At 55.9% G+C, this 24612-nt stretch overlaps 9 protein-coding genes across 9 annotated transcripts in view; 6 read left to right on the forward strand and 3 right to left on the reverse strand.

The window, feature by feature from the left end:
• QBC33DRAFT_613151 (general substrate transporter) overlaps positions 1-1740 on the forward strand; it is a 2505-nt gene extending 765 nt beyond the window's left edge. Inside the window, exons 3-7 of the mRNA XM_060432520.1 lie at positions 191-253; positions 321-529; positions 583-801; positions 882-1272; positions 1339-1740. Of these exons, the coding sequence (XP_060280694.1) occupies positions 191-253; positions 321-529; positions 583-801; positions 882-1272; positions 1339-1697 (1241 nt within the window). The 3' untranslated portion in view covers positions 1698-1740. The remainder of the gene's footprint in view (positions 1-190; positions 254-320; positions 530-582; positions 802-881; positions 1273-1338) is intronic.
• Positions 1741-2805: 1065 nt separating this feature from the next.
• Positions 2806-9224, forward strand: QBC33DRAFT_547397 (ankyrin repeat-containing domain protein). The gene is made up of 4 exons (XM_060428726.1): positions 2806-3164; positions 3249-3484; positions 3585-3764; positions 3847-9224. Exons 1-4 carry the CDS (start codon positions 2905-2907, stop codon positions 8904-8906), a joined length of 5736 nt encoding a protein of 1911 aa, XP_060280695.1. The 5' UTR covers positions 2806-2904; the 3' UTR covers positions 8907-9224.
• Positions 9225-10444, forward strand: QBC33DRAFT_547398 (glutathione S-transferase). The gene has a single exon (XM_060428727.1). The coding sequence runs from the start codon at positions 9357-9359 to the stop codon at positions 10023-10025; it is 669 nt and encodes a 222-aa protein (XP_060280696.1). The 5' UTR covers positions 9225-9356; the 3' UTR covers positions 10026-10444.
• Positions 10251-11738, reverse strand: QBC33DRAFT_547399 (fumarylacetoacetase). Its single transcript, XM_060428728.1, has 2 exons — positions 10728-11738; positions 10251-10660 (listed from the first exon to the last, which is right to left on the reverse strand). The coding sequence occupies exons 1-2, from the start codon at positions 11674-11676 to the stop codon at positions 10326-10328; spliced, it is 1284 nt and encodes a 427-aa protein (XP_060280697.1). The 5' UTR covers positions 11677-11738; the 3' UTR covers positions 10251-10325.
• A 1010-nt stretch (positions 11739-12748) lies between these two features.
• QBC33DRAFT_595293 (ASST-domain-containing protein) lies at positions 12749-14419 on the forward strand (the record flags this gene model as incomplete). Its single annotated transcript, XM_060431815.1, has 2 exons — positions 12749-14149; positions 14237-14419. The coding sequence occupies 2 exons, from the start codon at positions 12749-12751 to the stop codon at positions 14417-14419; spliced, it is 1584 nt and encodes a 527-aa protein (XP_060280698.1).
• Positions 14420-16115: 1696 nt separating this feature from the next.
• QBC33DRAFT_572553 (alkaline-phosphatase-like protein) lies at positions 16116-16608 on the forward strand (the record flags this gene model as incomplete). Its single annotated transcript, XM_060430655.1, has 2 exons — positions 16116-16191; positions 16376-16608. Coding segments are annotated over exons 1-2 (246 nt in total), but the record flags the coding sequence as incomplete, so codon positions are not given.
• A 2231-nt stretch (positions 16609-18839) lies between these two features.
• Positions 18840-20251, forward strand: QBC33DRAFT_580388 (RmlC-like cupin domain-containing protein; the record flags this gene model as incomplete). Its single annotated transcript, XM_060431200.1, has 2 exons — positions 18840-19424; positions 19499-20251. 2 exons carry the CDS (start codon positions 18840-18842, stop codon positions 20249-20251), a joined length of 1338 nt encoding a protein of 445 aa, XP_060280700.1.
• A 159-nt stretch (positions 20252-20410) lies between these two features.
• QBC33DRAFT_595302 (glycosyl hydrolase family 61-domain-containing protein) lies at positions 20411-21481 on the reverse strand (the record flags this gene model as incomplete). Its single annotated transcript, XM_060431816.1, has 1 exon — positions 20411-21481. One exon carries the CDS (start codon positions 21479-21481, stop codon positions 20411-20413), a length of 1071 nt encoding a protein of 356 aa, XP_060280701.1.
• Positions 21482-22310: 829 nt separating this feature from the next.
• QBC33DRAFT_613155 (uncharacterized protein) lies at positions 22311-23496 on the reverse strand (the record flags this gene model as incomplete). The annotated part of the gene is made up of 1 exon (XM_060432521.1): positions 22311-23496. Exon 1 carries the CDS (start codon positions 23232-23234, stop codon positions 22311-22313), a length of 924 nt encoding a protein of 307 aa, XP_060280702.1. The 5' UTR covers positions 23235-23496.
• Positions 23497-24612: the final 1116 nt, after the last annotated feature.

A 24612-nucleotide genomic window follows, 5' to 3' on the forward strand; every position in this document is an offset into this window, starting at 1 on the left:
TGAAAAACCCAAAAACTAAAATTTTTTATAAATTCGTTTTTTTGTTTTTTTTTCCACAATACTGTTTTTTTTTTTTTTTGTACAAAGTTCCCCCAAAAAAAAAAACCCCCCCCCCCCCCCAAAACAAAAAAAAAAAAAAAAAAAATATGGTCTGGTGGTGGCACAGATATGCTGACCCGTTGTTAACTAGTGGTGGGCCGAAACTGGGGTATCTTCTGTGCTGGCCGAACCATTGTGTATGGCGCCGTTGGCTGTAAGTGTTTTTCGTCTGTCCATTGGCTTCTTCGCCTTGAAGTCCTTGCGCTGATAAACCCCGCAAGACATTGAGAACGTCGTCCCCCTCTACATCGGCGAAATCGTCTACCCAGAGTCTCGAGGATTCTTCATCGCTTGCTACTCGCTCGTTCTCGCGGGTGGCCAGATCTGGGCCAACGGAGCCGTCCAGGGCATCGCGAAAGACACGACCCAGGCTGGCTGGCTCATCGTCTGCGGGCAGCAGCTGATTCCCGTCATTTTCATCCTCGCTGGTGTAAGTCGAACCCCGGCACCAGCCTCGTGTTCAAATCTAATCACTCATGTTAGTTGAAATGGTGTCCGAGTTCACCCCGATGGCTCCTTCAAAAGGGCCGCGATGCCGAGGCCTTGCGCGCCTTGGCCAGCGTGCGTACAGCCGAAGATAACGAGTCGGGCTGGGTCCAGATGGAGATCCTCGGGATCCAGGAGGCCATCGAAGCCGAGAAGCACACGGTCAATAATAGCTGGTTTGATTTGTTCAAGGGCACCAACCTTCGGCGAACTTGGGTAAGTGGTTCTGAATTTTCCACAAAAGCAACCATTGGAGAGATGGAAATACACAAGGCTAACCTTCACCGTGCTGATAGATCGCCTCCCTGTCGTTTATTGCAAACCAATGGACTGGTAACCAGTTCGTCACTGCCTATGCCCCGACCCTCTATGTCCTGCTCGGGCGCAAATCCCAGGCCTTCATCTACACCATTATCAAATCCGTCATCTCCCTGGTTGCCGTGTTTGCCGCCATGCTCGTCGTCGACAAGTGTGGCCGGCGGTTCGTCGTCATCTTCGGCTGCATCATGCAATGCATCTTCTTGTATGTCCTCGCGGGCATGGGCATGGCCAAGAAGCCGAGTACTGCCGAGCTCAACACCATGGTGGCTGCCATCCAACTGTTCATCTTCTTCTGCCGTGGGTCGGTCAACGCCATGGCCTTCCTCATCCCGGCTGAGGTTTCCTCCTTGACTCTCCGGAAGAAGAGTACGTTGATAATACCCCTCCCCCATGATATTTCAGAACCCCTGTCAACTGACTCACTGGTTACAGCTATGGCTATGGGCTGTGCGGTCGATGTCGTCGCGGCCTTTGTGGTTACCTTCGTCACGCCCTACCTCATCAAGCCGGAATACGCCAACCTCTCCTCAAAGGTCGGCTTTATTTTCGGGGGCTTCACCACCTTCTACCTCATCTGGGCCATCTTCTTCCTTCCCGAGCTGAAGAACAGATCTCTGGAGGAAGTCGATGAGTTGTTCAATGCGAACCTCTGGGCTTGGCAGTTCTCAAAGTACGAGACCAAGAGCCTGGCGGGCCGCATGGCGCAGCAAAAGGACGGAGGGGGGAAGGCTATGCCGGAAGATGTCGAGGACGATGCCGTTGAGATGGAGCATAGCAAACGTGAGCTATGAGAGAGTGAGACCGATGATTTGTACTACCTATATAATATTCGTGGGGCTTGAGGAAGACAGGCAGGGAATTGCTGATTCCTAACCTTCGCCTTGTTGCGAAATCCTCGACTTGTCTTGACCCCTAATTAGCTTCTCTTATTCATTATCCTGCCAATCCGAAGATTATTTCCACACTCTGTTTCGGTAGTAGAGCTGTGAAGCTCGCTTTTCATGATATGTTCCCGCAGTTTGTCTCGCGTCTCGTAGATGTTTTTACAGTCGCTTCCGATTGGGCAACGGTAACTCACATCTGCTGCAAACTGCTCCCAGCGCTCTGTTTTTGCACGTTCAAGTCGAATGCTGACAAGCTCCGTTGCAATTGCGTTGATACTGGCTTTTGTCGTTAGCAGATCAAGGTCACCGACCTCTAGATGGTTGGCTGCTTTGGAATCGCAAGCCCGAAGCTCAAAAGATCCTTCTCAGCTTTGCCCTGACAGAGAGTCAGGGTCCTTGGGCAGCAATTTGACTCCCCACACGCAGCCTGTCTTTAGCTCATTGTGAATGCCAATCACAACATTACAATGAGACTCGCCATGGGAGATAAACTGGATGTGTTGGCATGAGGCGGGGAGATATGCTGCGCTTACGGCATTGAACAGAGCTGGAACTCGGGAAACCAGATGTTAAGCCACCATGCTCAGGCAGTCATCTTTCCACGAAAATTAATTCATTGTCGCCTGCTGCCAGTCCTACAAATTATTAATTGAGCTTTTCGGCCTTTTTCATGTCTGCTATGATATCTGTTAGGGTTTCCCTTTCAGGCACACCAACCGTTGTGACCGCACTGCAAACTCCGAAACAAGGCAAGACACTTGATATTTCGTCAATTTCTAGAAACAAGCCTAGGATTGGTCTACTGTCATTTGGTCTAGACTTTGACAGGCCTTTCCGATAAGTATCATGTGATTGCCCACAGGAGGTCATCGCTGTGCGGCTGAATTGAGATCTTGCGGCTGAGGCAGTGTTCGCTACTTAAAGAAAGGGGGGGTGGGGCTTTTGCTGGAGGCGCAGCATGCATTGAAGTCAGCTCGGCAAATGTTCCGTCGCGGCTCTGGCCAGAGGCCTCTTCTGCTAATTAATTAAATACTCTTCAACGTCGAGATTTCACGCTCCGCTTGTTGGTCTGTCAGTTCTTCGACAAAAACATAGCGCCAAGGTTACTTACACCATGCCGCCGTCGAACCAGCCAAAGACGGGGTGGGAGATTGCTCTACAGGTCCATCTATCATCGGCCACGCCCGCCCATCGACGAATCCTTTCGTCGGACACGACGCTAGTGGATATCGTGGGGATCTTGCAACGAGCTCAGAAGAAGGCGAAGGGCGGTAAGATCAACAAGCTCCTAGACGCAGTCGATCGTGCAACTGCACCGCTCAGGGACTTTCAAAGTGTTGTCGATGTTCTAGTCCAAGTTAACGCCGAGATTGGGTGGGTAATTAATTGACCAAGTGACCAAGCAATACTTATTGGAAGAAGTAATATCGCTAATTGATGACCTCGCCTCGTTCGCAGATCTGTGGTTTGGGCACCCTTGAAGCTCGTCCTCTTGGTTCTCGAAAAGCGTGGTCGCGGGTTCGAGAAACTAGCCGAGAAGCTAGATACTCTCGTCGATGCTCTGCCTCGATACAACATCTACAGCGACCATTTTCGGGATAACACCATCCTTCAGAGAGCCCTGGGCAAACTTTACGTCAGCTACATCGACTTCTGCCTCAGGGCCGCCCGGTATTGGGAGAGTGACGGCTTAGGTATGTTTCCGCACGTGTTTTTCTGCTCTTTTCTTTTTCTATTTTTCTTCCAGCGTCTGGGTCGGGAGCGGCGGAAACGGCTGACGGATGATCGGAGCAGTCAACTTTTTAAAGTCGGCGTCGGGCTCTTTCGACCGGCAGTTTCTAGACATTTTTACATCGATAAAAAGGTGCCGGGATGAAGTCGAAAAGACAGTGGCGGCTGTCACGCTGATGTACGTGCAAGACGTGAAGCACGTTACGGCGGAGATGAGAGATGTTGGCATCGCCCAGCGGGAGAGTAGGTTCACCACCACCCTGGTCATTTTGCTTGCGTTGCTTGCGTTGCTTGGCTTTGTTTTTGACTAATGATTATACGGCAGGCGAGCAACGCGAGAAAACCCTGAGATGGCTTTCCCCAATCGACTTCGAGCAAGACAGCACCGCCTTCTCTAAACAATGGGTCCAAGGCACTTCCCAATGGATCCTTCAGCTGCCCGAATATGTCAAGTGGGTCGGGTCCAGCCAAAAACACGAAGAATCTCTCAAGTTGGGGTGGATCAGAGGCGGTGTTGGGTCTGGAAAGACTTTCCTCGCGCACTTCATCGCAGGAACCCTCGCCGCCAACAACTGCAATGTTCTCCAGTACTTCTTCAACGCGAAGCAGGAACAGGGTCCCCGGCGCACCAACCTGTCTTTCGTCAGGACGATTCTACATCAGCTCCTAGTCAACGCCAATCTCGACACATCGTCGACCTTGGAAGCTCTTCTTTCCCTCCGGACGACCAGTGGGAAATCCGAGGCCCACTCTGCAAAGAATTTGTGGAACGAGTTGTTTCGGTGCGTGCAGGGCTTGACCGACACGCCAGTGTACTTGATTGTCGACGCCATAGACGAGGCCGATCGAGGCGAACGGGAAGATATTCTGGAATCGCTTACCAGACTTGTCTCCGTGTCACCATCCGTGCGAATACTCGTCACGGGTCGGCCAGACGAAGACGTTCTCGAATGGTTTGACAAGTCATCAAGGGCGAGCAACCTGGCAACGGTCATTTCTGAGATCAGATTTCCGCCTACGGAAGCGGCCCGAGACATCGAAACCTACATCGATAGTCGGATTCGCGGGTCGAGCAAGCTGAGTCACCCATCAGTGGCAGGAGAGATCAAAGATGCCGTCCTTGAGCGAGCAGAGGGGATGTTCCTCTACGTCCGCCTCATGCTCGACGAACTAGGGGGTGAAGCCTCGGTCGCAGCAGTCCGACGCCGTCTGGGGGAGTTTCCCAAGACATTGAATGGCTACTACGACAGTGTCTTCTCGCGAATCAACAATGGCCCCGAGAGTGCTCGCGAGCTGGCGCGTGATCTTCTCGCGTGGATCACAACTTCATACGAGCCTATGCATGTCAACACTGTCCTGATCGCACTCAAAAGCCAAGCTCAATCTCGGACTGCGTTTGTCCCAAGCCTGACAGGTGGCAATGCCGGTGACGAATTTGAGCTCCTGGATCCTCTGAAGGAAATCAGGTCTATCTGTTTTCCGTTGCTGGAGGTGACCGACAGCGGCATTGTTCAGGTCGTACACTGCTCGGTTGCTGCGTACATCCTCGCTCAAGGCACGAACTCCCAAGCCAACAGTCAGGGCCCGACCACCATGCTCACCCTTCCACAGGCTAACCAGGAAATTGCGCTGGCGTGCATATGTTTCCTACGCTGCTCCGCCAGGGAGTCCTCCAACCCGAACCGTACGACGCCGAACGATGCGACACCGGATGGTAGCTCGCTCTTCCTAGAGTATGCGACAAAGTACTGGCCGGAACATATGTCGGAGTCTGAACAAGATGTGTTGGTCCGGATGCCACTGTTATTCCAGGCCATCAGGTTCGAACAGAAGTGGTTCCTGGAGTGGGTCGCACGACGGTCGGAGCATGACTACAGGTTCAGGAAGACTCTTGGTCTGGATGAAGGTGATGAAGGTGCCCATCCGTCATGCCTCGAGATTGCAGCGTACTTCGGCATCACGTCTTGGGCCTCGTCAATCTTGGATGACGCCCCCCAAAACGCCCCCCTGTGGCCCTTGCCCAATATGATCGCTGTGACCAGGGGCTCCTTGGGCGTCTTGCGCCTCTTTCACGAGCGATCTTGCGCGAGTGGGAGCTGGAATCGACAGGACGAATTGCTTCTCCACTCCGCCGCTCGAAACGGACACGCTTCAGTGGCTCGCTATCTGATCGCCGAGGCGGGATGCGACGTCAACGCCGTCGATTCATTCGGGAGATCGGCTCTGATGCATGCTTGTTCCCGCGGACACTGGGCGGTGGTCGGCGAATTGCTAGTACGAGGTGCCGACACGTCTCTTCTCTCGCGTGCCGGGTACAGCGCGGCCGAAGATGCTGCCGCTGCCGGGGATATTCGGAGTCTCACGGCCCTACTTGCCAGATCCAAGACCGGTGCAACAAGCAAGTGTTTGTTGCTATCGTCGGCAAATGGACATGGCAGCGTTGTCGAGTTTCTTCTCCATAACACCCCTCTCGACCCCAACGGAACGGACGAGAACTCTTGGACTGCTTTACACTGGGCATGTCGGAATGGTCACAGGGGGGTTGCAAAGCTGCTCCTCACCGGGGGCGCAACTGTCGATGCCTGCGACAGCTTCCAAAGAACGCCACTCAACCGAGCAGTGCGGATAGGGAGCTCTGAGCTTGTTCAGGCACTCCTGCAAGCTGGCGCCAGCCCGGTCAGCTGCGATTCCAGCGGATTGTCTCTTACCCACCTCGCCGCAGCTGGAGGTTTCAACGAAGTACTGGGTCTTCTCCTCGCAGAAGGAGTCGATCCAAACACCGGAGCCTTCCCTCGAGGGCCTTTTCCGGAGACGACATGGGAGCACTGGTGCGACTCGACTCCGTCTGGGCCGCCCCTCCATCTCGCTGCCGAGAACGGGCACGCCACTACCGTCAGCTATCTACTCGAGCGTGGGGCTGGGGTGAATAAAAAGGGCATCCATGGCGAAACAGCACTGCATAGAGCTTGCGCTGCCGGGCAGGAGGCAGTCGTACCGGTTTTGCTCGAGGCAAATGCTGACGATAACCTTGGCACCACGAGCACCAAGTTCCCGTTCCCGCTGGTTATCGCCACCAAGAATCTCCACGTCGGCATTGTATCTATCCTTGCCCCAAGGGCGTGGTCTAGGTTGGACCCGAGCCCAAGTAATGGCGTGGTCTCCTACTTACCAGCATATGGCTCATCCATACGTGGCGCTGTTGAAGCAGCAGTCGAATGCGACAGCGTCCAAATCCTGGCAACGCTGTTTTCACATGCACCCCAGAATTTGCAGGCACCGGCACATGTTGGCCTGAGAATCTTTGACAAGGTGTTTCGCAACGGCAACATTGCCATTGCGGAGCTTCTCGTTGGCCTAGGATATGATCTTTCTCGCTCGACCATGGAGCATCAACAATATCCCACGCCGTTGAGCTATGCCGTTGAGGGTCAAAAACTGCCCATGGTTCAGCTTCTTTTGGGTCGGAAAGTTAGCCCGATCGACTTCCAGCCGACGCCGAATCCGACGTTTAACAACATGTATGCAGATAGTCCATATTTCTCCCGCAACAAGCTCACAGCCCTTGATATGGCCGCCCTTGTGGGAAATCTCGACATCATCGAGTTGCTCGAGAAGCGTCAAAGCCAACCACCGGATCCGGAAGACCCGCAGAGCACTTGGCCGTGCTTGCTTGACCGAGCCACGCTTCTACCCCGGCTGATATACTTTGCCGATATCCGACAGAGGATGCAGGCACAATCGGGGAGTTGGAGACTTTATAGCCACACCAATGACTACGGTGTAAAGCCACACAACCCCCTGTGCAATGCAATCGCGAATAACGACTTGGAAGAGGTCCAAGTTCAAATCGCCAAGGGCATCGACGTCAACCAACTGGACTGGGAATTCGAGACTCCTCTCATAAAGGCCGTCAAGGCTGGCGATCCGGACATCGTGGCCCGGCTACTCGACGCCGGAGCCGATGTGTCTGTCGATGCCTTGGACGGCACATCGGTGGCATCCATGGCATGCGAGGCTTTAAATCCGAGGCTTGTGAAGGTGCTTCTGGACGCCGGGGCATCCCCAAAGGGACTCACTCTGACTAAGGCATGCCTTCGGCGGAACTTGGAACTTGTCAAGCTGCTTCTAGATGCCGGGGTTGATCCTAACCTGCCTCGAGGTACCACTACGGATGAGCCTCCACTTTACCACGTCGTCGGAAGCTGGGACGATGCCTTTTTTGTAAAGGCACTGCCGCTACTTCTCGATGCCGGGGCGAGGGCATTTGATGAGACGTACACCGTCGAAACGGTCCTGCATCTGGCTGCGGACCATGGAAGAGTTTCGTCGATCCAAAAGTTTGCAGGCATGGGAGTTCCCATCGATGCCTGTGACAAAAAGGGACGAACGGCTCTACACCGAGCTCTTGTCAGCAAAAGTCCAGCAATGAGAGAAGTATGTGAGGAACTGCTCCGCCTTGGTGCCTCGACGGCGCAGATCGGGAAACGGGGAATATCTGCGCTCCACATGGCTGGCGGGGCCGGGATTCTCTGGATGGTGGAACGATTAGTCCGGGCCGACTCGGGGCAGCGAGACGTCGAGACAAGAGATGCAGAGGGCAAAACGCCGCTGATGTGGGCAATCGTGGGCGATTGGGCGAACAGTCCCCAACGAGCCCTCCTCAACGGGACATTCGTTGCGTCGTGGTCTAAGAAAGGGCTAGACGACCGCACGAATGTAGAGACGGTGAGGTTTCTCCTCGACAACGGCGCCAACATGGACACGGTAGACCACGACCAACGAAACGCACTCCACTGGGCCGCCGTGGTGGGAGATGGGGACATGATGTCGACCCTCCTCGGTCGCGGAGCAGACGTCCACGCGGTGGACAAGAACAGACAGACCCCGCTGCATCTCGCCGTCGTGTCCGGCGCCGTGGAATGCGTGAGGATGCTGCTCGCGGCGGGGGCGAACCCCAATGCCATAGACAGCGCCCCGACCGAGGGCATCAGCAAGCAGCCCCTGAGGGCGCTCGAACTCACCATCGATAACCAGCCCTGCCAGAGCCCGCCGATGCACCTCGCCTTCGGAGAGCTGGATGGACGGCGCCTACACCAGATGACGCGGCTCTTGCTCGACGCCGGGGCGAACGTCTTTGGACGCAATTTCAACGGCGAGACGTGTCTGCATGTTGCCGTCAAGGAGGGGAACGTCGCTGCCGTGCGGGAGCTCATCTGTGCGAATAGTTATGATAATCTATATATCGGGGTCAAGGATAACATGGGGAGGACTGCGAGGGACCGTGCTGAGCAGCTGGGTCATGCGCAGATTGTGGAGCTTCTGGGGGAGGCCGAGAAGGGGAAGCGAGGAGGTTGCCGGTACTCGCGGACGACTGTCATTCCTTGAGCGATTCTGGCACGGAGGAAGAGTTTGATCACGGCCTTATGCGTATCATGAAACAAACAGCCTATGACATTGCCTGGCACACAGTCGTATCGCCGTCTCCTCTGCAGAACCCATTGGTAACCATGTTGCCTTTATACTTGTCAAACCGGGCGTTCAAGATCATTCTGAAAACTCCGACGGGCAAGACTATCAGTATGCCGTATGCCGCATCACAGGCCGAGCCAGCCAATCAGGACAATGCACCTCCCGCATGCCTCCGAAAAAAGAGGCACCCGACCGGCCCCGCATTTACGTCACTCCGCACGGCAAGGAAAGGCTAGTAGCGGTTCAAGATAGGAACGCCCCTCTCCTATCTATAAAGCAGGGAAACTGAACTCCTCGAAACGAGACATGTAAAAGCTGTGCGAATACAACTTTGCAAACCAGACAGCCAGCCCCAGTCAAGCAAAAATGTCCGACTACACGCTCTATAGCTACTTCCGGTCCTCATGCTCGGCCCGCCTCCGCATCGCCCTCAACCTCAAATCCATCCCATACGACCTCGTCCCAGTCAACCTCGTGAAGGATGAGCACCTATCAGAGTCACATAAAGCCCTCAACCCTTCAAAAACGGTACCGCTCCTAATCTGCCACAAAGCCCGAGGCGGGGACTTCAAGATTGGGCAGTCCGTCGCAGCGCTCGAATTCCTCGACGAGGTGCATCCGCAAACCCCGCTCCTCCCGCCAGCGACCGACCCCGAGACTCGCGCCGTAGTGCGGACGCTCGTGAACGTCATCTGCGCAGACATCCAGCCCGTGACAAACATGCGGGTGATGCGACGTGTGAGGGCGTTGGGAGGGAGTGCCGAAGACTGGAATCGCGAGCTGATGACGGATGGTCTTGCCGTGTGTGAGGCTGTGATGAAGGACTCTGCCGGCAGGTACTCCGTGGGGGACGAGATAACCATGGCTGATGCTTGTCTCATGCCTGCTGTTTGGAATGCCCAGAGGTTTGGGGTTGATGTCAAGGCGTTTCCGACTGTGATGAGGGTCTTTGAGAACTTGGAACAGCATCCAGCTGTGGTGAAAGCGCATTACTTCAGCCAGCCGGACACACCGAAGGAACTGCAGTCACAGTAGGCGTTATCTGGCAGAGGGGAATCAGGGTCTAAGAAATGTCAGGTGTAATTAGCAGTTGCTGGCGGGTGGCGGGCCGGGGCCGGAGGGAGCTGCTTATGGAACGCGGCACTGTCTATGTATAGGAGTAGGATTCCATCCTGCTTAAGGGCAGTATTTGGAGCATTTACAATCAGGGTTACCGTCTAGTCTATTCTTGCTTTTCTGGTTATCGACTGCTCGATCTTACTTCACTTAGTCGGTACAACCAAAGGATTGGACACACTTCATGTAGGGATTGCCATAATTCCCTATCTCCCTCACCTAGAATAAGGGAAGGGCTCCTTGGATAGTGCCAGATACCTCTCCAAACCCGACCATGGCACCATTTTCCCCACACCATCCGCGAATAACTAGCGTGTCCCCATCCTGCAAGAACGTCCGCTCTTCTCCCGTGTTCAGACGCAGCGGAATCTTTCCGCCCTGGGTTTTCTCGAGAAGGCAGCCTTCTGAACCAGGCTCGTGGCCAGAAATTGTACCGGAACCGAACAGGTCTCCCGGTCGCAGGTTGCAGCCGCTGATGGTGTGGTGTGCAATCATCTGTGGCCACGACCAAAGTAGGTTCTTGGAGTTTGTCCGGCAAACAGCTGTCTTATCACCTTTGGCAGCTATTGGACCACCAGTGAGCCTACAGCTTCCCAAGCAAAGAAGGTATTGTGGACTTACTTATGATTTCGACCTCAAGCTCGATGCCCAGGACATTGTTATCGGTGTCTTGCTGAAGATATGGCAACAGCTCCGTCTCATTGGGGATGCCCGGCCCCTTGGCTCCCTCCAGAGCGTCAGCAAGAACCACCCAGGGACTGATGCTAGTCCCCAGGTTCTTGGATGTAAATGGACCCAGAGGCACATATTCCCACGCCTGCAGGTCTCTTGCACTCCAGTCATTCATGAGGACATAGCCAAAGATGAAGTCCTCCGCCTCGGCCACTGAAACCGGCGAACCCAAGCCATTCTCTCTGCAGATAAACATGCCCATCTCAAGCTCGAGGTCCAGCTTCTCGCTCGGCGCCAGCACGGGGACTTTCGGGTCCGTCTTGTTGGGGTCTCGCAGGATCTGGCCCCACGGTCGCCGAATCGCTGTCCCAGATACCACAACGCTACTTGCCCGTCCGTGGTACGCAACGGGTAAGTGCATATAGTTTGGCTGTAAAGCATTGGCTGGTCCGCGAAAGAGCACCCCAACACTGTGTGCGTGATTTTTCCCGGCATAGAAGTCGGTGTAATCCCCGATTGCTAGGGGCAAGTGGTTCTCGACCTCGGACAGGGGCAAGATGGCCTTTTGCCTTAGCTGCCGATTATCTCGCAGCAGCTCGGGATACCTTGTCTCGGCGGCCAGAACGGACTGGAGGTACTCGCGGACAGCCCGGTGGAATGGGCGGCCGAGCGCGGCAAAGTCGTTTAGAGTTGCGCTGGAGAAGACATCTGCGTGTTTCTGGATGTCGGGCGAGGCGGAGAAACCCCCTCCGTTGCTGAACTCGAGGAGATCTAGGGCATTCTCGCCGATTGCAATCGCCGGGCGCGGTGATGATGGAGCGGAAGCCCGCGAGATGATGCCAAAGGGGATGTTGGCAAGGGAAAAGTGGCTGGTAGGGTGGATGGGTAGCCAAGACATGGTGGAGGTTTGGGTCAATCGTTGCAGTCTCTAGGTAGATCAGGGCACAACTTGCAACACATATTAATGCCACGTTATACAGGATATGCGGCGGTGATTTAGTGCCCATTGCCCATACACGGGACTGATATTAGTTTCGGCCCTCGGTCTGGGCGAGTTCCGGGCGACCAATGGGAGGAAATACGCGGCTTGAGTTCGGCCCGCTAGAAGCCGGCCGGGCCGGATAACGAAGGAACCCATGAATGGCTCCAAGAATTCCAGTTTTCCACGAGAATTCAGATTCTGGACACTTCTAGGCGCCGGTCGAAGATTTTCCCGATGTTTGCCATGCCCCCAGTCGAACCAAGGCGAGTTCAGGAACCCGGCAGTCAACAGCGGCAGTAAACAAGGGGGGTAAACAGGGGGGAGTAAACATCGGGCATTCATATGGCCAGTTACGTAGCGCGCCCCTCCTTGGGCTAGACTAAGCGGTATGCCGTTGAACAGCCCGCGAATGCTTAGTATACTTGGCAAATCGACATCATTCCGAAACTACTAGGTTAGGGCCCCAAGCGATTCCATAAGTAGCAAAGTGTAGAGACCGAGAATTGGGAATGTAACGCTCCCCATCTTCGTCTTCGGGGTAGGCTGCGGAGGCCAACCGGGAACTCCCCGGGCCATCGTAGGTAATTCTGCCCATGTAACCAGAACCATGGAAACTTTGTTTGTCTGCCAACCATGCGTAGAACCTGGGGTATCTGGGCATCTGGAAATCTAACCAAGTGCCGATCCGAAGTCGCTGGTTTCCAAAGGACCCCGCTGATCCATCTGTGTTAGCTGCAGCCTCTGCCTCTGCCTCTGCCTCTGCCTCTGCCTCCAGGCCAGGGCAAACATTTTCCGCTCTTCATCCATGATTTGGCTAGTAACTACCCCGTCTCGAACCCCATGGGGAAAAAACCAGCCAGCCCTGGGTGAGACAGGATCGGCCATATAAGTACCATCTCCTCACCGTCTCTGGGTCTCGTATGGAGTCTCCGTCTTCCACCCCTTCCACCATCTTCTCACCTCTCGCGCCTCTATCTTCTTGCCCATCATGGTCCGCACCAGTTTTGTTGCATCCTGCATCGCCAGCCTCGTAGCTGTGCAGGCGCAGTCGCAGCTGAGCAGCAACACCATCGACGACTACGACGGCTTCAACGCCGGCAAGTATGGCAACAATCCCAGCCAGTCGTATGTGTCCTCGGACCTCATCTCGCCCATGTTCCAGGTCAACACGTGGGAAGACGAGTTGATTGACAAGTCCGGATTCATGTTCATCTCTCCCAAAGTAAACGCGGGCGGCCGCATCCGTGGGCCTATGATCTTCTCCAAGAAGGATCTGAGCCTGGTCTATGCCAACCAGACATGGGAGACAGCCTGGAACACCAGGGTGCAGCAATACAAGGGCAAGCCCTACCTTACCTTCTGGGTGGGCACGGAACCGCAGGGCCACGGATTGGGCTCGTGCCTGATGGTCGACCAGAGCTACAACCTCGCATATAACATCACGACGTCGAACATCGGAACGGAAGCCGACAACCACGAATGCCAGCTTACGCCTGACGGGACTGCTCTGGTTACGGCCTACCCCACGAGGGACTTTGACATGAGGCCGCTCAACGGGCCGGAGAACGGAACCCTTCGCGACAGCGCCTTCCAAGAGATCGACATCGAGACCGGTCGAGCTGTGTTCACATGGTACGCCTCCGACCATTTCAACATCAGCGACTGTGCCGTTCCGTACGCCAGCGAGGACTACGGCACCGGCACGGACGTCTACGGCTGGGACTTTGCGCACATCAACTCGGTCCAGAAGACAGCTGCCGGCGACTACCTCGTCTCCCTGCGACGCCTGAAGGCGGTGGTCTTGATCAGCGGCGTCGATGGCTCCGTCATCTGGCAGGTCGGCGGCGTGAACAACATGTTCAAGGACCTCTCGTGCGGCAAGGCGACCAACTTCGGCTTCCAGCACAACGCCAACCCGCTGGACCCGGAGCACCGCGACCTCTCACACATCACCATGTTCGACAACCACGCGTACGCGGCCACGGCAAGCAACCCGGGCTGCGAGTCAAACTGCAGCCGGCTGCTGCACCTCAAGCTCGATTTCGACCGCATGACTGCCCGCGTAGTGGCCGCGTACCCGCACCCGCTGAGCGTGCAGGCTGCGGCCATGGGCGGATACCAGACGCTGCCTGGGAGTGGCAACATCTTGGCCGGGTGGGGAATGGTCCCCAGCATCACGGAGCACAGGAAGGATGGTAGGAACGTCATGGACCTCCAGCTGTCGCCGTTCAGCAGCATCGCGTCGAGAGGCGGCGCGTGGATCTACAGGGCGTACCAGATGGACTGGGTTGGGAAGCCGACATGGGACCCTGCCCTTGTGGCTGACGAGGCGACCAACAAGGCCTATGTTAGCTGGAACGGGGCTACCGAGGTTGCGAGCTGGCAGTTGGTGAGTATCCCTCAAACCCCCCTCCTATGATCATGTCTACTTCCCTTTCTGGGATCGCGAACTAACCGTATATTCCCCCCTCGTTAGTTCGGAGGAAACAGCAAGGACGCGCTGTACTCGATCGAGACCTTGACGAGATCAGGGTTCGAGACTGTCTTCGAGTTGGAGCCTCTACCAGCAGTGATGCGGGTTACTGCGCTGGACGCCGATGGTAAGGCTATCGGCCAGAGCAACATTGTTCAGACGGGAGGAAGCTGCCAGAGCAACTAGGGCCAAGATAGATCTAGGGTTGCTTATTTGTAGCTCTAAGAACATCAAATGGATGCCTTATGGCTTAGCTGTTTGAGCCTACCGTCCATTTTCCCGAAATGATCCATCCACCTTTGGTGATCCGACTTTGGATCAGTGAAGCTAGAGTACTATTATATCATGAATGGGTTAAATTGGACTTTCAGAGACAGAGGAGAAGTACATTGCAGTTGTACACGTGGGTCCTAATCATGGTAACCCAAGCAATAACGACGGATTATCTCTCCCATATAACCATTGGGTGTTGGCAGGTAATTAATTAACGCAGTAAGAAACATGTCCACATATTTCCCCCCCCCCTTCCCCCCATCTCCTTCCGACCTTCGTCTACAGCTTTAACCCCCCAGACCAATTCAAACACAGCGGATACAGACTAACAGGGTCCGGATGCTTCTCGCCAAGATTCTCCAGCTCCTCCTGCGGCAGCTAGCGGAGGTGATCGCGCTTACCCATCTCACGCTGCCTATTCTCCCACACGACCCAGCCCGACAGCCAGGCGGCAAAGACGACGCCGAGAGCCGAGAGACCGATGTTGATCATGATGCCTGGCACGTACTGGGGGCCGTCCTTGGAGGGGAACACGAGGGCTGAGATGATACCGGAGTAGCACGAGTGAGTTGAGAGTAATGTAATAGAGTAGCGAGTCCCGTATAACAACCGCGAGACCGGCTATCGGTGGCCGGCCCCGGCTCCGAGCAAACCGGCTTCGTTTCCCCGTGGGGTTTTAGAATTGCACATATGCATACTATTCCCCAAGTGTGTTAGAATCCATGGCCCCACCATGCCATTCACACTAATACTCGAAATGTCGGCCGAGTTTCACGTACTCCTCTCTTGTGTTACACCGGGAAGACGACTAGTCTGAACTAGGTATACTGCGATAGTGCGAAGCTTGAGTCAGGCTTTTCAGGGGCCCCGAAATGTCACTGGAAGCTGTTGAAGCCGGCCTGAAAAAGGAGGGAATTCAAGGAAGATTTACACTAGCATCTCAGCGGCGCCTACATCGTTCTAAGCTAGGTAGGCCGACGAATCAATGGCGAAGGATGATAAGCGCATCGTTGGGATTTGTCCCCCCCTTCCCCACGTTACTCCTCTCTTTCTTTTTTAGTCCGCCCTAGTGCTAGTCAGCCTACCCCAGTACCGGTGCCTCCTCGCCACGATAGTCAGGTAAAACACGGATGGATACAACAACTCGAATAACAAGCCGGGACCATCCATGGGGCTCCGCCTGGCTGCAAAGCGCTTGCCGAGTCACGTAGCCGACCGTCGGCAAGGTCCCACCATGGAAATAATAGGGACGCTTTCATCAAAAAGGCGGGGGACCTGGGGAAGGGCAATGTTGGAATCTTGTTTACCGTCATTTCCCCGCCAATATTCTGGGCAAGGCTATACTTGAAATGAAATATCACCAACCCCCTGCCTGCATCTCCTTCAGCTATAGTGGTGTCCTTGATAGTGCGAGTCGACACACGTTGACGTACCTTGTTTTATTAGCTAATTAGCACATCTTTCTTGGCTGTTTTACTTCCTCAAAATCATGCGCAATTGCGGAAAGCAAGGGGCCTAATGTGCTGATCATCCTTGCCGATGATGACCTTGGCTTCTCAGATGTCGGGGCCTTTGGCGGCGAGATCCAGACCCAACATTGACCGGCTCGCTGCCGAAAGTCTACGGCTTACTGAATTCCACGCCGCGGCAGCCTTGCTCGCCCACGCGTTCTATGTTGCTCAGCGGTTCGTCTCCTTTCTTCGTCCCTTTTTCCTTTCCCATTTCCTGCCCCTTTTCTCTCAATCATTTTATATCTTTCCCCCCACCTTTCCATCCTCTTCCCTTGTCTGGCCACCGTGGGCACCCCGTACCTGTGGACAGGAGGCCGCCTCAGCTAACCTTCAAAAATCTGGCTATGGGGCATGACAGGCACCAACCATCACATTGCCGGCATCGGCACAATGGCGGAGCGAATCACTCCAGACATTGCTGGCAAGCCTGGGTATGAGGGCTACCTGAACGACCGGATAGTCTCGATGCGGGAGCTACTCCGACATGCCGGCTACGAGACGCCGATGAGCGGGAAATGGCACCTGGGCCTGACGCCCGACCGCGTGCCCGCCGCGCGAGGGTTTGAGCGCTCCTTTAGCATTCTCAAGGGGGTTCATAACCATTATGGCTGGGGACGGCTGTCGAGGACCTGTCTAGCATCCGACCATCGTAAATGTTCTCGGGAAGATGTATTATGATGACATGAAGCCTGTTGCGCCCGATCAGCTGCCTATGGACTTCTACAGCTCCGACAGCTTCACCGACATCCTGCTAGGGTATCTCAAAGATCGTGAGGCCCGCAAAGAGGAACGCCTGGTGAGTGATGGGACAAGACACTTTGAAAATCGGTAAGGGTAACATGGCTAACAAGCTCGGCAGTTTTTCGCATACCTTCCATACTCGGCCCCTCGCTGGCCGCTGCAGGCGCCCAAGGAAGTTGTGGACAAGTAGAGGGGTCTCTACTCGGACGGCCGACGTCCAGAGCGCGGCGCAGTCGGCGCCCCTGACTGGCTTGAGCCTGCACGGCGGCTTACTAGAAGCGAGCGATCCGACCGGCTCCGCCACCCACATGGCCGGCGCCGGCCTTGCCCAACCTTGCCAAGACATCCTCCAGCTCTAGGAGTCGGTGCGGTTTGTAAGGCAGGGCTGGTTCACCGCCCGTGAGGCCGTGACCTATCTCGATCTGTATGTTTTGTTTATTGCTTGCTGTTTATTGCTTACACACTTCCTGCTTCCCCCTCGCTAATCACCGTTTTCGGTTCCTGAACATGTAGCTTCTTCAGAAGTATTGCCCCGTTGAGCCCGGTGCTTGATGACCTGTACTCTCGCCACGAGAACCACTTCTCTCTGGTCTCCGACGAGCCGCTATTCTGCTGCGCCATACTCATGATCTCATCCCGCTATCACGACCTCACAGGCCTCGGCGGCGCGTCCAGGTCGATCTTGGTCCACCAGAGGCTGTGGAAACATTGCCTATATCTCGTCAACAGGATCTTGTTTAGACAGGAGCACAGGTCGAACGCCTCCCTCCACACCGTTGGGGCCATCAAAGCGCTGCTTCTCATGGTCGAATGGAAGCCGAGGGCGATCCACTTCCCCTGGACGGCCGACGGTTGTCCAACATGACGGAGCCAGCCAAGTCGGCCGATTACGTATCCTGAATGCCTTGGGCTGTGCGTCCAGCCTGGCGCACCACCCGGGACTGTGTTCAGGCGGCGACTCCGACTCTGGACTGCCCCAGATAGCCGACGCCGATATGTCAGCTCTGCGGCTCCGAATAAAGCTGTACATCCTCCGGCTGGTGGACGTGCTCGGCCACTCAGGTTTGTTGCGCTACTGCCCCATCCGCATCACCCTCCGCGTCATCACCGCTTCCATCTTCTTCCTCAAGGCCCTCAGCCTCGGGCCCCGCGCATCCCCGCTAGAGACTTCCCTTGACCTCCTAGAGCGCGCCATCGTCGTCCTCGCCGGTAGCGCCGCGGACGACACTCACCTGTCGGCAAGGTACGCGGAGCTGCTTGAAGTCCACCTCGCGCGCTTCCGCAGTGAGATCCCCATAGCAGAGGTACCGCCTAGCGATGCGGTCAGCATTGCCGGCAGTAGTGGTGGAGGCGGCGGCATTGGCGCATAGCACCTGAGCTAGGGTGAACCTGGGCGAGACGATGCTGAGGCTGGCGGCGGCGGCGTGCCGGGGTCGACGGCGGACTACCTTTACCCTCCGTGGGATCCCGCAACGGCGTTCTCTGGGTTGGCGGGGGACAATCCATACCCACTAGACATGGACGATGCAACGTTCGACTTCCTGTGGAATCTACCCACTGGCTGATAGATAAACAGCCTAGTCATCATTGGTCTGCATGCTACGAATCCTACTATGTAGAGAAAACTGGAGACTGGGAATGTCTAGCTTGTAACTTACCAGGGCCATCCTCACCAAGGCCATGCTCTCATAACCACTAAGAAAATTGATAAAGCATGGTTCAGCATCCAACATATTTTGATGCGCTGCGGGATGCGGGATCTCCCGGATATTTCAGACAAATGGTCATCCGAGGTTCCTAATGTAGGCCGAACCACCTGGTATTTCACGGAAGATTTCCTCCATTCCGCTAAACATCGATAGCATCAAGGGGACATCTCTCCATCGACGGCTGCCGGAATAGGTTTACATAAGGAGCGGCAGGATGCGGAGTATCAAGCCATGCAAGCATCCCAGTGTGAGAGTGACTTCCTTTTGAACAAGCCAAAAGTGAAGCCCCAGGCCGGTGCGGTTCCTACATATTGGTAGTTGGGAGCGCCTTAGATTAGCCAGCCACTTGCATGAAGGCAGCACGAGTAGAATATGCTGTTTTTGTCAAGCCTCCGCTGGGAAGCTGTCTCCAGCGCGGCTTTGCTTGCTGACCAACGTGTAATTAGGTCCGAGTCAATCCCCGGAGTTATCCCCGTAGGGGCAAATTCTCCCCAAAAGTGCCTGTACGGGCTCTACGCGGAGAAGCTCTCGGGAACAGCATTCACGGCGCCTCGCCGCGACAACCTCCAGACATGGCTTTATCGCATCCTCCCCTCGGCTACCCACGGGAGATTCACCCCGTACGGGTCCGGGGCGCCCGTTTTGACCGATGACCCTAAGGAGGAGCATTCCCGCAGCAACGACGGCTGGCATTATCTCCCGGACCAGCTCAGATGGGACCCCTTTGACTTGACCGAAGAGTTTGACTGGATCCGAGGCATGAAGCTCGCTGCCGGCACCGGGGCTCCGGCCATGAAGTCGGGCATCGGTATCGTTATCTATTCGGCCAGTAAAGACATGCCAGACAGGACGGCATTTTATTCGGCTGACGGCGACTTACTGATCGTCCCCCAGCATGGGAGCCTCGATATCCAGACCGAGTTTGGGTACCTGCTCGTCCGGCCCAACGAAGTTGCTGTTTTATTCCCCGAGGGATCCGTACCGTGTTAGCGTCCCTGACGGACCGGCGAAGGGATATATCCTAGAACTAGGTATATCAGGGGCACTCCACATTGCCGGAGCTAGGCCCGATCGAGAGCAACGGGCTTGCCAACGAGAGAGACTTCCAGGTCCCCAAGGCGCACTACCAGCAAGACACAGCCAGTGTGTGGCAAATCGTAAGCAAGTTCAACGGCTCGCTCTTTTCCGCCGAGCAGCGCCACACCCCCTTCGACGTCGTCGCCTGGCACGGGCGCTACTACTGGTACAAGTACGACCTGGGCCGCTTCAACACGATAGGCAGCATCAGCTTCAACCATCCCGACCCCAGCATCTTCACCGTCCTGACAGCGCCAACTCCCACTCCGGGCACGGCGGTGGCCGACTTCGTCATCTTCCCGCCGCGCTGGCTCGTGCAGGAGGACACGCTCCGTCCCCCCTGGTACCACCGCAACACCATGTCCGTGTTCATGGGTCTCATCGCCGGCGAATACGACGCCAAGGAGCCGGGCGCCTTCCGGCCCGGCGGCGCCAGCTTGCACAACACCATGAGCGGGCAAGGGCCGGACGCGGCGGCGTTTGAGCAGGCGAGTAACTGCGAGATTGGGCCGGTGAAGGTAGGCGAGGGGAGTATGGCTTTTATATTTGAGAGCTGCTTGATGATGGGGGTCACGGAGTGGAGGCTCAAGTCTTGCTGGAAGATTCAGGAGGACTATAACGTGCATAGCTGGGTGCCTTTGCAGGTCCACTTCAGGGATCCGGGTCTGAATGCGGCTGGAAAGGAGGACATCATTAATGGCACTTGATGATTGGAACCATTTAGATTATTGATATTATTGATACTACTGTGATTAGAGCACACTCTGCGAGGATATAATCAAGTCCCCCTTCCTCTCATCTCCACCGTCCCGTCCCTCGTCAACCTGCATGTGTTAAAACCCATGTAGTCAGGCTACTCATCTCCCTCACAGACACTGGTAATAATAATCGTTAAGAACCGAGCACGACGACCCTTGGGCGCACGCCGACGGTCCCGTCCACCCGCTCCCTCCACACTGTCCATAGCGAGTCTGTGCCGGACCTCCCGCCGGCGGCGGCGTCGTCGTCGGCTTCGCGGTGGTGGTCGGCTTCGTGGTGGTGGTCAGGGTGGTGATCGGGGGCGTGCTCGTCGGGCCCTTGCTGGTCGTCGGTGTGGTCGTCGCTCCGCCGCCACCGCTGTTCCCGAGGGTCGGGCTCGCCGACGCCGTGATCCTCGAGCTGCTCTGCGCCACCGAGATGGGCACTCCCGCAATCAGTGTCGGGCCCGGCACGATGTAGTTGACCGGCGAGGTGTACAGGTTGAACAGGATGCCCGGGTCGTTGGACTTGTACAGCTTCGTGCCCACGACGCCGCTCGGCTTGTTGGTGCCCCCGCCCGTGACCTGGATGTTGATGCACTGCGGGTACGCCTGCGCGCCGTTCACCGACCCGGCGGCGTGCAGGGCGATGATCTCGTGGCGGAGGACGTAGTTGCCCGCGGCGAGATTGGCGGGGATCTGCACCAGCCACGTGCTGTTGTTCTGGATCAGCGTGTCGGCCGCCCACAGGCCCGGGTTCGCCCCCGACACCCAGCCCGGCCCGTCGATCTTGAAGAACTCGAGCTTGGTCTTGTCGACCTCCTCGCACAGGCCGTCGCACCGCGCGAGGTAGTCGATCACGGGGCCGTGGTGGCTGTCCGGCCAGGGGTTAAGCCACTGCAGGCTGATCTTGTCGCCCGCGGCGACGGTGGCGTGGCCCGGCGCCGGCTTCGCGCTGCGGTGGCAGATGATGTCCGGGTGGCCGAACTTGTCGGGCGAGACGAACCCGTTGTCGGTCTGGTCGATGATCCAGCCGATCGTCGGGGGAGGGTTGGGGCTGTATGAGTAGGCTGGGCTGTCGTAGCCGAGGTACGACACCCCGTTGATGACGATGTTGGTGATGTGCCCGTGGGCTGCGACCGTTGCTGCCGAGGCGAGCGCGACGGCGGCCGCTCTGGCTGCGGATTTGTAGTTGCCCATTTTTGGAACGTGCTTCTTCTTACTTGGTTTAAAGTCACGAAGATGGAATCCACTCGCTGGTCGGAGTGTCAAAGCCAAAGCCGGTGCAGGTAAATTAAAACGAACGAACCTGTGTAAGTCGATTCTAGAGTAGGAGAGTTTTTATACTGGGATCGACGGCATTCTCGGCATCCCCGTGGCATCGACTAGTAACCCTTGGTGCAGCCTCGGTCGCCCTTCCGACTTACAAAGATCAGACTAATGCTGCAGAGCCGGCACCCGTTCCCGGGGTTTGGCTCGACCAGCCGACGAAACCGGGAACGTGGAATCGCAGGGGACCCCCCAAACCTGGTTTCCACGCGCCGGGCGTGTGGGTCCCAGGGGTCACGCCATGACCGACGGGAGCATTGGACGCCGGAAGAGGAAAGCTCGGGCTTGAAGTCCCGCGGCCCGCCCGGAAGTAAATTAAAAGAAGCCGGGGGACAGGGGGGTGATTGGCCACGCTAGTGGGGCATTTGGGGGTCTTGCACCGTCGTGGAGGCCCGTGAGAGACTTGGACTGTGGGGAAATGCAATGGCAGCATTGGATGCCAAGCATAAAAGTCACCTTCTAGTATTGGCAGACTAGTTCTGGCGATTTTAAGGCTCGTGAGCAGCTTCGACACGGCTCTTCGATAGTATGCGGAAAACGTCCATACATGTCCTTGAACTTCTACCCAAAGAAATAACTACCAAAAGCGGCTAGGGAGATGGCGGAAATATTGGGATTGTTGTCGTCTTTGCTCTATCTTTCCGTCTTCCTCTCAGCTTAGATAGAGTAAGTATTAGTTCAACGTCATCTGATACTCTAATTACTTGACCAAGTATTTTCCGATAGCAGCGATACCCCCGTCTTCGCCCCGTTCGTCCACCGCTCGCTGCATAAGGGAACGAATAAAGTCCAGTCCACGGCCATCCACGCCCTCCTCCTCGCATGAACGGAGAATATTCTTCACTCCCGCGAGCTGCATCCCCAATGGATTCCCCTGGCTATCGTCCCAAGTCTGCTCATCATCCGCCGACTTCGCAATGAGGCCGACATACGGCACCAAGGCCGTGAGAAGGGGCACCATGACCTTGTCCACGGCTGGCCCAACCTTGGCGTCCCCATGACCCCCACCGGGCTGCCCCTTCTGTCGCTTGAGCAGGCCCATTCCCGTGAAGGCCCCTTGGAACATGCCATACATGGCTGCCAGCGCAGCATTGTCCAGAATCGCCGCTGCCCCGGCATCGGACCCCTCATAGTGCGCGTTCCCGAGGGGTGCGAGCCGCCCCGAAACCCCCGAGAAGCTCTCCTCGTCCTCGCCGCTGTACACGACAAAGGCGTGCGGCGTGCCCATCAGCTGCGGCGTCACCATAATACCACCGTCGAAATAGCGCGCCGCCCCCCGAGCCTTCATCCATGATTCTGCCTCGCGAGCCTGCCGCGGGCTGCCGTTGGTGAGGTTGACGATTGTCTTGCCGGCAAGGGAGGAGGGAGAAGAGTCGATCGGGGAGAAGGCGAGATATAAGGTGTCATAGTCGAGGACGCAGATGATGACAACATCGTCGCTTTTTGCGATGGCCGACTTGATATCAGCATCAAACTCTGCGCCGGCCTCAACAAGGGAGGCCACCCGTGGGCGATTGGCTGTCCTGTTCCAGATGGTCAGGGGCGTTTTCGCGTCGAGGAGTGTCTTAGCCAGAGCGGCGCCCATGTTGCCGATGCCGATACAAGTGATGCGTTGGGAAGGCATGTTTGGGGTTTCTTGAGACTGGAAGAAGATATCGAGTGGTACTCTTGGTTGCTTTGAGGTTGTCGGCGATGGAGCTGGGCAGTGGATGGAACGGCAGCCGGATATCTTCAGGTTTAATTACCTTCTCAACAACACGCCCCAGTATCATTGCTCTTGGTCTCTTCATCGTGGATCTCTTCGTCGTGCTCAAGGAAGCCGTGAGTTCACACTCTGGGGCTGACAAATTGGAGATTACAAATTCAACACGTTGCGTCGAGCTTCCTGTCCCCCATTTGGTTTTCATTTCACTTTTGCTTTCATCGTATCCAAGTCCATGGCACGAGCACATTCAGTGCTATCCACGATGAGTATGAGTCACACCGGAGGAGTCTAGCATTCTTTCTGTAAACAAATGCAGAAGGAGATGGGTCTTGGCATGTCGCACGTATTCTCCTCGCGATTGGGCTTGGCGCTTAGAAATCAATGTTTTGAGGTATCATTTCGTGAATTGACTTCACTTGAGTGGCTGTCTCTTTTCTCTATCCAGGTATTCAAGAGAGTCGAGGCATCAGCCATGCCTACAATTCCTCCGTCGCTAACTCGATCCGGGATCAACAGCCGCCTGAGGCCTTGATTCTACCCCTGAAGCCGGATCTCTTTGACAACCGGCCGGGTTTGCGTCCTCTTTTGTCATTTTGTACAATGCAATAAGCGGTGCGTTGGGCTGCGAGGTCCTTAGCACAGTCAGCACGTCGGGTAAGCGGCCAAACGACGATGTGGTGCCGCCATCGGTAATCATTTGAGCATGCCTTGGTCTGGAGGCTGAAAGAACCAGGTCGAATCGAGGCCTTTTACCCCTGGGAACGTTGCCTTGGATGAAAATCATGCAGACGTACAGCAAGTAAGAAGGGCTACAGCTACACAAGCCCGGCGTCTACCGTCTAGATCTGCGCATCATCTTGAACGACCACCGGAACCTAAACAACACCCGGCGACGGGGCCAATCGAACTCGAGGTGGGTCCTTCTCCCTTGTATTGGCTCCATGAGGCAGCCCGCACCCTCTTCCGTCTGGGCTTGACATCCGGGTTTACGGCTCTACAGGCTTTCCGCGAAGGGGCTCCGCGAACTTGGCGGATGAGGGGACAACAGCTTGTAGGTTAGCGCGGAACATCGCGGGAATATGGAATATACCAAGTCTAACCCTGGTTGACGAGGTTAAGTTTGACAGATCTCTAACGGACCGCATCTTTCAGATCAGCAGCACCTTTAAGCCCCAGCTCGACCGGGTTTGATTGCACTGTTCTCGAGCGCCGTCCGTGCAACCCAGTTCCGGTCTTGGCCGGGTCTTGGCTGCTTCCCCCCTGTTATCAAGATCTTGGAGCGCCAAGTTGAAGCCAA

The sequence above is a fragment of the Phialemonium atrogriseum genome (genome assembly GCF_030411735.1).
Source record: "Phialemonium atrogriseum strain 8032-3 unplaced genomic scaffold QBC33scaffold_24, whole genome shotgun sequence".
NCBI lineage: Eukaryota > Fungi > Ascomycota > Sordariomycetes > Cephalothecales > Cephalothecaceae > Phialemonium > Phialemonium atrogriseum.